The 13320-nt window shown below is 71.5% G+C and overlaps 2 protein-coding genes across 2 annotated transcripts; one reads left to right on the forward strand and one right to left on the reverse strand.

Moving 5' to 3' along the window:
- On the forward strand, positions 1–8092 carry RFX1 (regulatory factor X1). The gene is given in 18 exon segments (XM_074571841.1): positions 1–211; positions 339–430; positions 608–661; positions 1147–1238; positions 1340–1670; positions 2775–2956; positions 3035–3154; positions 3241–3356; positions 3459–3577; positions 3684–3793; positions 3923–4074; positions 4167–4264; positions 4371–4520; positions 5526–5734; positions 6910–7063; positions 7175–7220; positions 7792–7842; positions 7845–8092. Coding segments are annotated over 18 exon segments (2385 nt in total). The 5' UTR covers positions 1–18; the 3' UTR covers positions 7961–8092.
- Positions 8093–9061: 969 nt separating this feature from the next.
- Positions 9062–13027, reverse strand: DCAF15 (DDB1 and CUL4 associated factor 15; the record flags this gene model as incomplete). The annotated part of the gene is given in 11 exon segments (XM_074571840.1): positions 9062–9227; positions 9332–9447; positions 10345–10449; positions 10546–10631; positions 10747–10875; positions 10955–11046; positions 11198–11285; positions 11287–11428; positions 11430–11658; positions 12606–12776; positions 12888–13027. Coding segments are annotated over 11 exon segments (1354 nt in total), but the record flags the coding sequence as incomplete, so codon positions are not given.
- Positions 13028–13320: the final 293 nt, after the last annotated feature.

A 13320-nucleotide genomic window follows, 5' to 3' on the forward strand; every position in this document is an offset into this window, starting at 1 on the left:
CCCGCCCCCCCCGTCGCCATGGCAACGCAGACCTACGTCACCGAGCTGACGGCAGCACCGACGCAGCAGCCGCCGGCCCCGCCCCCCGCTGCCCCCGCCCCCTTCGGGGCGGAGCTTCCGGGGGGCCCCGCCGCCCCCGCGCCCCCCCCACCGCCCCCCGCTCCCCCCGCCCCTCCCCCCCCCCAGCAGTACATCGTCGTCACCGTCTCCGGTAAGTGCCCCCCCCCCCCCCAAAAGCAGGGGGGGGTTTCACCCCATTTGGGAGCGTGACGTCACGCCCGGGGGGGGCGGGGCCTGGCTCTGACCCCGATTCCCCCCGGTTTCTCCCCAAAACGCAGAGGGCGCCCTGCGGCCCAGCGAGGCGGGGCCCGAGGGCAGCCCCGCCCCCCCCGCGCCCCCCCCGCCCGGACCCAGCCCGGGGGTGCAGCAGGTACCGCCCCCTCCCCCCCCCTCCCCCATCCCCCCCAAACCGCGGGGGGGGCAGTGCCCCAGTGACCCCCAAAATAATGGGGTTGAGGGGGGTCCTGCCCCCCCCCCACCCCAGGCTTTTTGGGGGCCCCCCCCGACTCACACACCCCCTCCCCCCCCCGTGTCCCCCCTCCCCCAGCGCTCTCCGGCGCCCAGCACCACCGCGGCCCCCAAGGGTGGCCCCCCCCAGGAGGTGAGGGGGGGGTGGGGGGGGGCAGGGGGCAGCACCCTGGGGGGTTGGGGGGAAGGGGGGGGCAGGGGAAGGGGGGGGGCAAGAGGTACAGCACCCTGGGGGGGGCAGCGGGGGCCATGGGGGGGGGGGGGCATGAAGGGATGGGGGGGCCATGGGGGGTGGGGGGGTACAGCACCCTGGGGGGGGTACAAGGGAAATGGGAGGGGGGGGGCAGCACCATGGGAGGGCGATGGGGGGGGCAAAGGGGGGGTCAGCACCTTTTGGGGGGGGGAAGGGGGTGATGGGGAGGGGCAGAAACCTTGGGGGGGGTGCGGGGGTCAAAGGGGGGGGGTGGAAGTGAGGGGGCAGCACCCGTGGGGGGGGGGCAGGAGCCTTTGAGGGGGGTCTGGGAGGGGTAAGGGGGGTGCAGGGGGTTTTGGGGGGTGCTGGGGGGGGGTCTCTCAGCCCCCTGACCCCCCCCCCCCACCGTGTGTCCCCCCCCCCAGGTGCAGCAGCTGCCGGTGCCGGTGCCCCACGTCTACCCCGCGCCGGGGCCCTATGTGGAGGGGGGGGACGGCTCCTACCCCCCCGCCACCATGTGAGTGTGTGTCCCCCCCGCTCCTCGATGCCCCCCCCCTCTATTCTGAGCCCCCCCCCGGCTCACACCCCCCTCCTTTTTTTATTTCCCCCCCCCGGCAGCCGCTCGGGCTCGTACCCCTACGCCGAGACGCCGCTCTACGGGCAGAACGCCGGGGGGGGGTACTACGAGGCGGCGGGGGGGGGCCCGGTGGAGCCCAGCCCGCCCCCCCCCAGCTCGCAGGCAGCCGCCGCCAGCGCCCCCGTCCCCATGTTCGTCTCGGGGGGGCAAATCCTGGGCAGCCCCCCCACAACCGCCCCCCCCGGAGCCGCCCCCCCGGCACCCCCCGGCACCCCCGGCACCGCCGCCGGCACCTACGTCATCCAGGGGGGGTACATGCTGGGGGGGGGCGGCCAGGCCTATTCCCACACCACCCGCGCCTCCCCCGCCACGGTGAGCCCCCCCCGCGGGGATTTTGGGGAGAAAACGGGGCGTTTTGGGGAGAAAACGGGGGGTTTGGGGGGAAAAAACCCAGGTGGAATTAGTGGGGGGCAGCTCTGTGAGGGGGGTGGGGGGGAACTAAAAGGATTGGGGGGGGCGGGGGGGGGACCCTAAGGAGGGGGAGCCCCATGGGGGGGAGCCCTATGGGGGCGGGAGTTTGGGGGGAAAATGGAAGATTTTGGGGGGGGTGAAATGGTAGATTTGGGGGAAATGGGGCCCGGGGGGGTGACGCTGTGGGAAAATTGAGGGGGGAGGGGATGTTTTGGGGGGTGGGTTGGCAGGGCTGGGGGGGGGGGGGCTGGGGGGGGGTTGGGGTGACACCCTGTGCCTCCCCCCCACCTTTAACACAACTATTTTGGGGCAAAACATGAGGTTTGTGGGAAAACTGGGGCCTGGGGGGGGGTGACGGTGTGCGAAAATTGAGGGGGGAGGGGGCTATTTGTCGGGGGGGGGTGGTTTAGGAGGGGTTTGGGAGGGGCTGGGGGGGGCGGGGGTGACACCCTGTGCCCCCCCCCCCCCCCCCAAAAAGACAACTATTTGGGCACAAAACGCGAGGTTTAGGGGGGAAAATGGGACCCCGGGGAGGGGGGGGGGTGGTGACGGTGTGGGAAAACTGAGGGGGGGGAGGGGGATGTTTGTTGGGGGGGGGGTGGTTTGGGGGGGGGGTGTGTATGTGACACCCTGTGCCCCCCCCCTTCCCATAACACGATCATTTTGGGGGCGAAACGCGAGGTTTAGTGAGGAAACGGGGCCTCCCGGGGGGGGTGCTGCTGTGAAAACTGACGGGGTGGGGGGGGAGGGGGGAGGTTGGGGGGGGTGTGGGGGGGTGTGTGACACCCTGTGCCCCCCCCCCCCCCCCACTTCCCCCCCCCCGCCTCAAAACGCAGCTCTTTGGGGACAAACCGGGAGGTTTCGCGTGCAAACGGGGCTCCCCGGCGGGTTGCGCCGCGGGGATCTTTGCGGGGCAGGGGGGTTGTTTGGGGGGGGAGGAAGAAGATGGGTTTGGGGGGGGGGGGGGGTGACACCTGTGTGTGTGTGTGTGTCCCCCCCCCGCAGGTGCAGTGGCTGCTGGACAACTACGAGACGGCGGAGGGGGTGAGCCTGCCCCGCAGCACCCTGTACTGCCACTACCTGCTGCACTGCCAGCAGCAGAAGCTGGAGCCCGTCAACGCCGCCTCCTTCGGCAAACTCATCCGCTCCGTCTTCATGGGGCTGCGCACCCGGCGCCTGGGCACCAGGTAACCCCCCCCCCCCCTACACAACACCCCCCCTGGACCCCCCCCCACCCACGCCAACCCCCCCCGGCCTTTTTGCAGGGGTAACTCCAAGTACCATTACTACGGGCTGCGCATCAAGGCCAGCTCGCCGCTGCTGCGGCTGATGGAGGACCAGCAGCACCTCGCCATGCGCCAGCAGCCCTTCGCCCAGAAGCAGCGGTAAGGCGCGGACGACACCCCCCCCCTTCCGCCGCCATCCCCGGCCCTTAAAAAACCCCCCCCCTTAACTCCTCCTTTCCCCGCAGGCTGAAGCCCATCCAGAAGATGGAGGGCATGACCAACGGGGTGGCCGTGGGGCAGCAGCCGCCGGCCGGGCTCTCCGACATCAGCACCCAGGTCCAGCAGTACCAGCAGTTCCTGGGTGAGGAATCCCGCCTTACGCCGACCCCCCCACCACACACACACCCCCCCTGGGACCCCCCCTTCCCTGTAACCCCCCCCCCTCCGTCTCCTCGCCCCGCAGACGCCTCCCGCAGCCTGCCCGACTTCCCCGAGGTGGATCTCCAGGGCAAGCCCCTGCCCGAAGGCGCCTGCGCCGAGGACGTCAAGGCTTTCCAGCTGCTCTACCGCGAGCACTGCGAGGTGGGGGGGCGTCCCCGCAACCCCCCCCTGCCCCCAGCTTCGAGGGACTCCCTCCCCCCCGCCTCATCTCTGTGTGTGTGTGTCCGTCGTCCCCCCCCCTCCCCAGGCCATCGTGGACGTGATGATCAACCTCCAGTTCACGCTGGTGGAGACGCTGTGGAAAACCTTCTGGCGCTGCAGCCTCAGCCCCCCCAGCGAGGCCACCCCCGTGGCCGTGTGAGTCCGGGGACGGGGGACACACACACACACACACACCCCCCCCTCAGTGACACCCCCTCCTCTGGGGACACCCCGGTGACGCCGCTCGGATGTTTTCTGTGTTGTCCCCCCCCCCCGCGACTGCAGGCACGAGGAGGCGGAGAAGCGTCTGCCCAAGGGCCGGCTGGTCGCGCTCTCCAAGTACGAGCCCGTCCTGCGCTGGGCCCGGGACTGCGACCACGCGCTCTACCAGGGGCTGGTGGAGATCCTCATCCCCGACGTCCTCCGGCCCATCCCCAGTGAGCCCCCCCCCCCCACACACCCCCTTCAAACCCCCCCGCCGTCCTCCCCACACGCCCTCACCCCCCCTCTTTTATTCCCCCCCCCGAAGGTGCCTTGACGCAAGCGATCCGAAATTTCGCCAAGAGTTTGGAGAGCTGGCTGACCAACGCCATGATGAACATCCCCGAGGAGATGGTCCGCGTGAAGGTGAGGGGGGGGCTGGGGGTGCGTCGGGGCTCGCGGCGGGTTTTGGCGGGGGGGGGGGTTTCCCTGAGCTTTTTCTGTGTGTCGTCCCCCCCCCCCGCCCCCGCAGGTGGCGGCAGCAAGTGCCTTTGCCCAGACGCTGCGGCGTTACACGTCCCTCAACCACCTGGCGCAGGCGGCGCGCGCCGTCCTGCAGAACACGGCCCAGATCAACCAGATGCTCAGCGACCTCAACCGGGTCGACTTCGCCAACGTCCAGGTGCCGCCGCCGCCGCCGGGGGATGGGGGGGGGGGGGGCCCCGATGCCACCCTGACCCCCGTGCGTCGTCCCGTCCCCCCCCCCCCCCCCGCCCCAAAACCCAGGGGAAAGGGGGTGACGGGGGGGGATGTGGGGGTCGGGATGTTGGGGTTTCTGAGCCCAGAAAAGGCGACGGGGGGGTTGTCTTTGGGCGCTGCTGTGGGGCTGGGGGTGCGCAGTGGGGCTGGGGGGGGGGTGTGCTGTGGGGCTGAGGGTGCGCAGTGGGGCTGGGGGTGTGCTGAGGGTGCCTTGGGGCTGGGTGTGTGCTGTGGGGCTGGGGGTGTGCAATGGGGCTGGGGGTACGCCGTGGGGCTGGGGGTGTGTGCTGTGGGGCTGGGGGTGTGCTGTGAGGCTGGGGGTACGCCGCGGGGCTGGGGGTGTGTGCTGTGGGGCTGTGCTGTGGGGCTGAGGGTGCGCAGTGGGGCTGGGGGTGCGCAATGGGGCTGGGGGTGTGCAGTGGGGCTGGGGGTGTGTGCTGTGGGGCTGTGCTGTGGGGCTGAGGGTGCGCAATGGGGCTGGGGGTACGCTGTGGGGCTGGGGGCGTGCTGAGGGTGCCTTGGGGCTGGGGGTGTGCTGTGGGGCTGGGGGTGTGTGCTGTGGGGCCAGGCTGCCCCACGGCTCTAGGTTGCCCCACAGAGCTGCTCCTGGCCCCCAAGCTCCCCCCCCCCAGACCCCTACCTGGGCACAGGGTCCTCTGGGTGCGGCGGGTGCTGTGGGTGGGGGTCCTGCCGTGGGTCAGCGTCCGGCTGTGGGCGTGGGTCCCGCCGTGGGTCCGACCCCCCCCGCCCCGCGCCCCCCAGGAGCGGGCCTCGCGGGCGTGCCGGTGCGAGGAGCTGCCGTGGGTCGGGCTCCCGCCGTGGGTCGGGGTTGCGCGGCGGCTGGGTGTTCCGCTGCGGGTGGGGGGGGTCCCGCCGCGGGCCCGAGCCTCGCCGTGGGTCCGAGCCCCCCCCCGGCGCGCCCCCCCAGGAGCAGGCCTCGTGGGTGTGCCGGTGCGAGGACCGCGTGGTGCAGCGGCTGGAGCAGGACTTCAAGGCGACGCTGCAGCAGCAGAACTCGCTGGAGCAGTGGGCGGCCTGGCTGGACGCCGTCGTCGCCCGCGTCCTCAAGCCCCACCAGGGCACCCCCGGCTTCCCCCGCGCCGCCAAGCTCTTCCTGCTCAAGTGGTCCTTCTACAGGTGCGCGCCCCCCCCCGGGACACCCCCTCTCCCATGGGGACACCCCCGGCACCGCCGGGACACCCCCAACCCGCAGGGACACCCCCGGCACCACGGGGACACCCCCTCTCCCATGGGGACACTCCGGCACCGCCAGGACACCCCCTGCCCCATGGGGACACCCCAGCACCGAGGGGACACCCCCTCTCCCATGGGGACACCCCCGGCACCACAGGGACACCCCCTGACCCATGGGGACACCCCAGCACCGCGGGGACACCCCGATCCCACAGGAACACCCCCGGCACCACGGGGACACCCCCTCTCCCATGGGGACACTCCGGCACGGTGGGGACACCCCCGATCTCGCAGGGACACCCCCGACCCTCAGGGACACCCCAGGCACCGCGGGGACACCCCCTGCCCCATGGGGACACCCCCGGCACCGCAGGGACACCCCCTGACCCCACAGGGACACCCCCGGCACTGCGGGGACACCCCCTGCCCCATGGGGACACCCTGGCACCGCAGGGACACCCCTGACCCCGTGTCCCCCCACCGACATCCCGTCCCGCACGGGGACAGCGTGTGCCCCCCCCCCCGGTGCGGTGACAGTGACACCATGTCGCTCGCGGTGACAGTGACACCGTGTGCCCCCCCCCCCCAGTGCGGTGACGGTGTGTCCCTCACGGTGACACTGTCTCCCCCCCCTGCCCCTGCCCGGGTGATGGTGACACCGGTGGTGTGTCCGCCACCCCCCGCAGTGGCAGTGACGCTGTACATCCCCTGGTGTGGTGACAGTGACACCGTGTGTGTCCCCCCCCCCCAGTGTGGTGACAGTGACACTGTGTGTCCCACTGGTGATGGTGATGCCATGTCCCCCCCGGCACAGTGGTGGTGACACCGTGTGTCTCCCTGCTGGGGTGCCGGTGACACCGTGTCTCCCCCGGTGTGGTGGCAGTGACACCATGTCCCCCCTGGTGCCGGTGACACCGTGTCCGTCCTGGTGCAGTGATGGTGACACTGTGTCCCCCCCAGTGATGGTGACGGTGACATTGTGTGTGTCCCCCCCCCCCGTGATGGTGACACCGTGTCCCCCTGGCGCGGTGACAGTGACACTGGGTGTGTCCCCCCCGGTGCCGGTGCCGCCGAGTCCCCCCGGCGCGGTGGCGGTGACGCCGTGTCCCCCCCCGCAGCTCGATGGTGATCCGGGACCTGACCCTGCGCAGCGCCGCCAGCTTCGGCTCCTTCCACCTCATCCGGCTGCTGTACGACGAGTACATGTACTACCTGGTGGAGCACCGCGTGGCGGCCGCGCGCGGCCAGAGCCCCATCGCCGTCATGGGAGAGGTGACGGCGGGGCACGGGGGGCCGGGGGCCTGCGGGACCACCCCCCCCCGGGGGCGCTGGGGGTCCCGCGTCCCCCCCCCGCGGGCTCTGACGGCCGCTCTCCCCCCGCAGTTCGCCAACCTGAGCAGCTCCCTCAGCTCCCTGGACCCCGACAAAGGTCAGTGCCCGGCCCCCCCCCGGCCCCGCGTTAACTCTGGAACCTACTGAGTGTGTGTTCACGCGTGTGTGTTAACTCTGGACCCCTACTGATGGCAGCTGGGGGGGGCGGGGGTGTGTTAACTCTAGACCCTACTGACGGCAGCGTGCTCGGTGTGTGTGTGCTCACTCGTGCGTTAACTCTGGACCCTACTGATGGCAGTGGGAGAGAGAGAACTGTGGGAACCTACTAATGGCGGGGAGGTTGTGGGTGTGTTAACTCTGGACCCTACTGACGATGGGGAGGTGTGTGTGTGAGAGAGAGGAAAAACACTCAGGAACCTACTGATGGCCGCGGTGCCTCTGTGTGGGTGTTAACTCTGGCCCCTACTGGTGGCGCATGTGCGTGTGTTAACTCTGGCCCCTACCGATAGCACATGTGCGTGTCTGGGGGTGTCTGTGGGTGTTAACTCTGGCCCCTACTGAGGGCAGCCCCGCTCGGCCCATTGCCGGGTTTTGGGGGGGTGCGGGGGGAGGTCAGGGGGTGCCAGCGGTGTCTCACCCCCCCCACCCCCCGCCGCTGCCCCCCCCAGACGAGGAGGAGGAGGAGGAGGAGGAGAGCGACGAGGAGCTGCCGCAGGAAATGGGGCTGGGGGGGGGGAGGGGGGGGCGCTGCCCCCTGACCCCCTGGAGCCCCCCCCGGCCAAACTCCCCCGCACCGACGCCCGCGGCCTCTTCGTGCAGGCGCTGCCCTCCAGCTGAGCCCCCCCCCGCCCCGGTACCCCCCCCCGCCCACCCCCCGCCTCGTGCTTACACCCCCCCCGCGCCCCCCCCCGGCCCCGCAGCCCCCCGGGGGGGGGGTCGCTCGGCGGCGACAATGTGCCTTAAGCCGGGACCGTGTGCCAAAGCCCCCCCGGCCCCCCCCGGGGACGGACACGGGGGGGGACGACGGGGGGGGTGACACCCCCTGGCCTTGAGAGGGGGGAGGGGGACGCGGGGGGGGGGGGGGGGGGGGGGCAAAGGGCCCCGCAGGATTTGGGGATGGTCCCTCCCCCCTGGGGGGGGGGCGATTTAGGGACTCTTTTTGGGGGTGGATAAATGCGGGGGGGGGCACAAAAAAACCACCCGCAGGGGGGGGGATGGAGACCCCAGGCGCTGCCCCCCCCCCCCCCACCGGCACAATGTTGGGGGGCAACTCCCCCCCTCCCCTCCCTGCCCCCCCCCCCCAGTGCCAAACGTCCCCCCCCCCGCCCCCGCTGCCTTACGCCAGGACTCCCCCCCCCCCCCCCCGCCCCGCATGAAGGGGCCCCCCCGGCCCCCCCCCCCCGCGCTTCAGCCCCCCCCCCAGTATTAGATATTCTAGTTTTCGATCAATTCTTGTGCTTTTGTACCCCCCCGCCCCCCCCCCGCCTGCCGGGACCCCCCCGGGGGGGGGCGGGTTTGTGGCGCCGTGGAGAGCCCGTGTGAAAAACCTCTATTTTGGGGAAGGGGGGGGGGCGAGGAGGGGGGGGAAATGGGGGCCCCCCCCCTGCGCCCCCTTCCCCCCCCCCCGGTGTCGTGACCCCCCCGTCCCCCCCCCCCGCAGACGCTGTTTTCTACCTTTTGTAGTTCTTTCTTAAGAGGAATAAAATCCGCCGTGGTCTTTGGCCCCCGCCCCTCCCTGCGCCGGGGGGGGGGGCGGACACGGGGAGGGGGGGGGGGGGGGGAACGACACGGGGGGGCGACCCAAAACCCCCGAGATTTGCCCCAACCCCCCCTGCAAACGAAAGCGCCGGAAAATATGGAAATGGAACAATTTATTCGGGGTTGGGGGGGGGGCGCTGGGGGTGTTTGGGGGGGGGGGGGGGGGGGGAGGCGCCCCTCCCTCCCTCCCCCCCCCCCCCCGGCTTCAAACACCGAACGGAAAAAGGAGGAAAAAAACCCAACAAAGAACCCAAAAGCGGGGGGGGGACACGCGGGGATCCCCCCCCCCGTTACAGCACGATCCAGGTGTAGCGCTCGTTGTCCGCCAGGACCTTCAGGGAGCAGCCTGGGGGGGGGATAAAAGGGGTGAGGGGGAGGGTTGAGGGGGGGGTTAAGGGGGGGGTGTGAAGCCCCCCGGGTTCCTCTCCCCCCCCCCCGGGGCCCCCCCACCTTTGTGCAGCGCCTCGTTGGTCATTCTGTTGACGTAGCGGCCGCTGCTCTCGGGGACGAGCCACCGCATCACCGTGTCCACGCAGCCCTTGCGGTACGAGCTCCACACGCTGCCGCTGCGGGGGGGGGGACGGGGGGGCAACAACCGTGAGCCCCCCCCCCCCCCCTCGGGGCGGCCCCAAACGCCCCCCCCAGCGCCCCCCGAAGTGCTGCGGGGCAGCCCTGGCACCTCCAAATTGTCCCCCCCCCCCCCCCCCCGCCGGGCTCCCCGGATCCAAAATCGCCCCCCCCCAAACTACCCCCCCCCCCCGGATCACCAAAACGCCCCCCCAAACTCCCCCTGCCCCTTAAATTGCCCCCCCACCCCCAGCCCCCGCAAACTTCCACCCCTGCCCCCTCAAAACGTCCCCCCCCCCCAAATTGTCTCCCGGCCCCGTGAACTGCCCCCCCCCAAAACTGCCCCCCCAACTGCCGACCCCACCACCCCAAACTGCCCTTCAACTGCCCCCCCAACACCCAAATTGCCCCCCCAGCCCGCAAAATTGCCCCCAACCCCCCCCCAATTGCTGACCCACCCCCCAAGTTGCCCCCCAAGCTGCCTCCAAGCCCCCCCAAATTACCCCCGGCCCCCCCAAACTGCGCCCCAGCCCCCCCAAAATGCCCCTTGGCACCCCCAAAACACCCCCGACCCCCCAAAACCTCCCCCCGTTCCCCCCCCAAACTGTCCCCCGACCCACTAAAATAGCCCCCAGCCCCCTCCAACACCCAAACTGCCCCCCCCACCCCCCACATTGCCCCCCCCGACCCCTAAATTAACCCCCAGATTGCCCCCCCCCGGCCCTCAAACTGCTCCCCCCCCCACCCCCGCACCTGAAATTTCTCTCCACCCCCCTCCAAAACAACCCCCACCCCCAAAAATTGCCAACCCACCCCCCAGAACTGTGTGTGTGTGTGTGTCCCCCACCCTAAAATCGCCCCCCCTCCCCGAAAATCGCCCCCCCCCCCCCCCCGACCTGGTCTGTCCCTTGACCTCGGTGAGGTCGCCCACGCTGACGGTGACGAAGGTGCCGGTGTTGAGGTCCCAGGCCACCTTCAGGCTGGTGTGGTACGTCTTTGGTCTGCGGGGGGGGGTTTAAAAAGGGGCTCAGCGTGGGGCCGGGGGGGCATTTTGGGCCCGGGGGGGGGCGTTCCGGGGCCCCCCCGCCCCCCCTCACCGCAGCTGCCCCTCCTCGTCGGGCGAGGGGAAGGCCAGGAGCAGGAGCCCGATGTTGATGACGACCTGGTTGGTCTCGGGGCAAACCTGGGGGGGGACACACACACACACACAGACACGCACAAAAAGGGGTGAGCGGGGGGGTCCCGGGGCTGGGGGGGGTCCCGGGGGGATGTCCCGCTGCCCCCCCCTCCCCCCCCACCTCGAGGATGACGATGTCGTAGTCGCTGAAGGAGCAGAACTGGCGGGACCAGGCGGCGTCGTTACGGATCACCTCGTTAATGACGTACTCGAAGTCCAGCGTCAGCTGCTCCACCGTCAGGTACTGCCCCTGAGGAGGGGGGGGCATTGTCACCCCCCCACAGTGGGGTTGGGGGGGTCACCCCAGCCCCCCCCCCCGCCCCCCAAACCTGCGCCGTCGCTCGCTCCTTCAGCGGCCGCAGGCTGCGACCGCGCAGGTCGGTCACCACGAAGGGCAGCGAGATCTTGTCGTCCTCGTACTCTGGCGGGGGGGGACACACACACACACACACAAAACACACATAAAAAACCACGGGGGGGTGGGGTGGGGGAGGACACACACCCCACAAGGCGTCGGGGGGGTCCCCCGGAGCTTTCCCCCCCCCCCCCCCCGGCCCCGCGCGCCGTCTCACCCTCCTCGGGCGCGTGGGGCTCGCCGGGCTCCAGCACGTAGCGCAGTTTGGTGTAGTTGACGTAGCCGGGCTCGGGGGGGGGCGCGAGGGGGCGCAGGGGGGGCGGCGGGGGCCGGGGGGGGCCCGTCCCCCCGGGGGGACACGGGGTGCAGGCGGCAGCGCCCCGAGCCGGGGGGGGCGGCGGCGGGGGGCTGGGGGCCGCCGTCGTCTTCCTCCTCCTCCTCCTCCTCGCGGCCGGTGGCCCCGTGGCCTCCTTGGCCCGCGGAAGATGTCGGCTACGAACTCTTTGGCTTTGGCCACCGCCGGCGAGAGCCCCGAGCCCCCCCGGGGCTGCGCCGGGGTCCCCCCGGCCCCCTCCCGCTCCCCCGGCTCCTCCGGCCGCGCCGGGAGCGATCCTGGCCGGGGGGCGGGCGCCGGGGGGCTGCGGCGCTCGTAGAGGATTTGGCAGGAGCTGGTGTCGCCTGCGGGGGACGGCGAGGGGGGGGGACACGGGGGGGTTACAGGGGTCCGGGGAGGGGGCCCAGGGGGTCTCAGAGAGTCCCAAAACAACAAGTGGGGTCCCAGAGGGTCTCGGGGGGCGGGGGGGAGTCCCACAGGGCTCCCAGGGGGCTCCGGGGGGATCTGGGGGAACATGAAGGGTCCCAGGGGGTCCTGGGGGGTTCCCGGGGGGTCCCAGAAGACTCCAGGGGTTGCCAGGGGGGCTCCGGGGGGGTCCTGAGGGAACATAGGGGGGTTCTGGGGGGTCCCAGAGGATCCAAGAGGGCTCTGGGGAGTCCTGGGGGGTCCCGGGGGGGGTGGGGGTCCTAGAAGGCTCCAGGGGAACACAAGAGGTCCCACAGGGTCTTGGAGGGCTCTGGGGGGGGGCTCTCAGGAGAATATGGGGGGGGCCCAAGGTGTCACAGGGGGGTCCTGAGGGGCCTCGGAGAACTCTTGGGGGTCCTGAGGGAACATGGAGGGTCCCAGGGGGCTCTGGGGGGAGTCCCTGGAGGCTCCAGGAGGGTCTGGGGGAACATGAGGGGTCCCAGGGTGTCCCGGGGGGGTCCCAGGGGGGGTCTCAGAAGACTCCAGGGGTTCCCAGGGGGGCTGCAGGGCTTCCCGGAGGAACATGGGGGGATCCAAGAGGGCTCTAGGGGGTCCTGGGGGGGGGGGGGCGGTCCTAGAAGGCTCTGGGGGAACACAAGAGGTCCCACGGGGTCTTGAAGGACTCTGGGGGGGGGGAGGCTCTGGAGGGGAATATGGGGGGGGTCCCAAAGTGTCAGAGAGGGCTCGGGGGGGGGGTCCTGAGGGTCTCTCGGAGAACTCTTGGGGGTCCCGGGGGAAGGCGGGGCATCCTGAGGGAAGGCGGGGGATCCCGAGAGAAGGCGGGGGGTCCCAGCAGGGCTCCCGGGGGGGGTCCTGGGGGGGGTACCTGCGGCGTGGACGGCGACGGCGCAGGCCACCAGGGAGTAGCTGGTGTTGAGCAGCACGACCTGGTCCTTCTTGAGCTGGAAGGCGGGCTGGAAGGTGGGGAAGGGGTACACCACCTGGTACTTGGTGTGCAGCATGAAGCCGTGGCGCAGGCAGTGCGGCGGCCGCTCCCCTGCGCCGCCGGAGGAGAAACACGGGGGGGGGGGGGGTTGGAGCTCAGCACCCGGGGAGGGGCGCACCCCCACGGGGCGGGGAGGGGGCGTACGGCACGGGGGGGGCTCACCGGGGTGGGCGAGGGCCATGTCGCGGCAGCCGGGGCAGTGGCGGGGGGGCGGCATGGCCACGGCGCTGATGTAGATGTCACGGTGGTTCTCGTCGCTCATCATCATCATGTTGACCAGGAGGCCGTTGGCCGAGCGGGTGCTGCGGGGGTCGGGGCGGGGGGGGGGACACAAAAAAGCAGTGAGGGGGGGCCCCCCGCGGCGACGGGGAGGGGACAGGGGGGCAGAGGGGGACAGGCAGGGGGGCAGAGGGGGGACGGACAGGGGGGCAGAGGGGGAAGGGTGTCAGAGGCAGTGACAGGGTGGCAGAGGGGGGGACAGGATGGCAGGGAGGGGGGACAAGGTGACAAAGGAGGAGAACAGGGGTGGCAGAGGAGGGGACAGGGGGGCAGAGGCAGGGGACAGGGGGGCAGGGAGGGGGGACAAGGTGACAAA

Source organism: Larus michahellis, unplaced genomic scaffold (assembly GCF_964199755.1).
Source record: "Larus michahellis unplaced genomic scaffold, bLarMic1.1 SCAFFOLD_514, whole genome shotgun sequence".
Lineage (NCBI taxonomy): Eukaryota > Metazoa > Chordata > Aves > Charadriiformes > Laridae > Larus > Larus michahellis.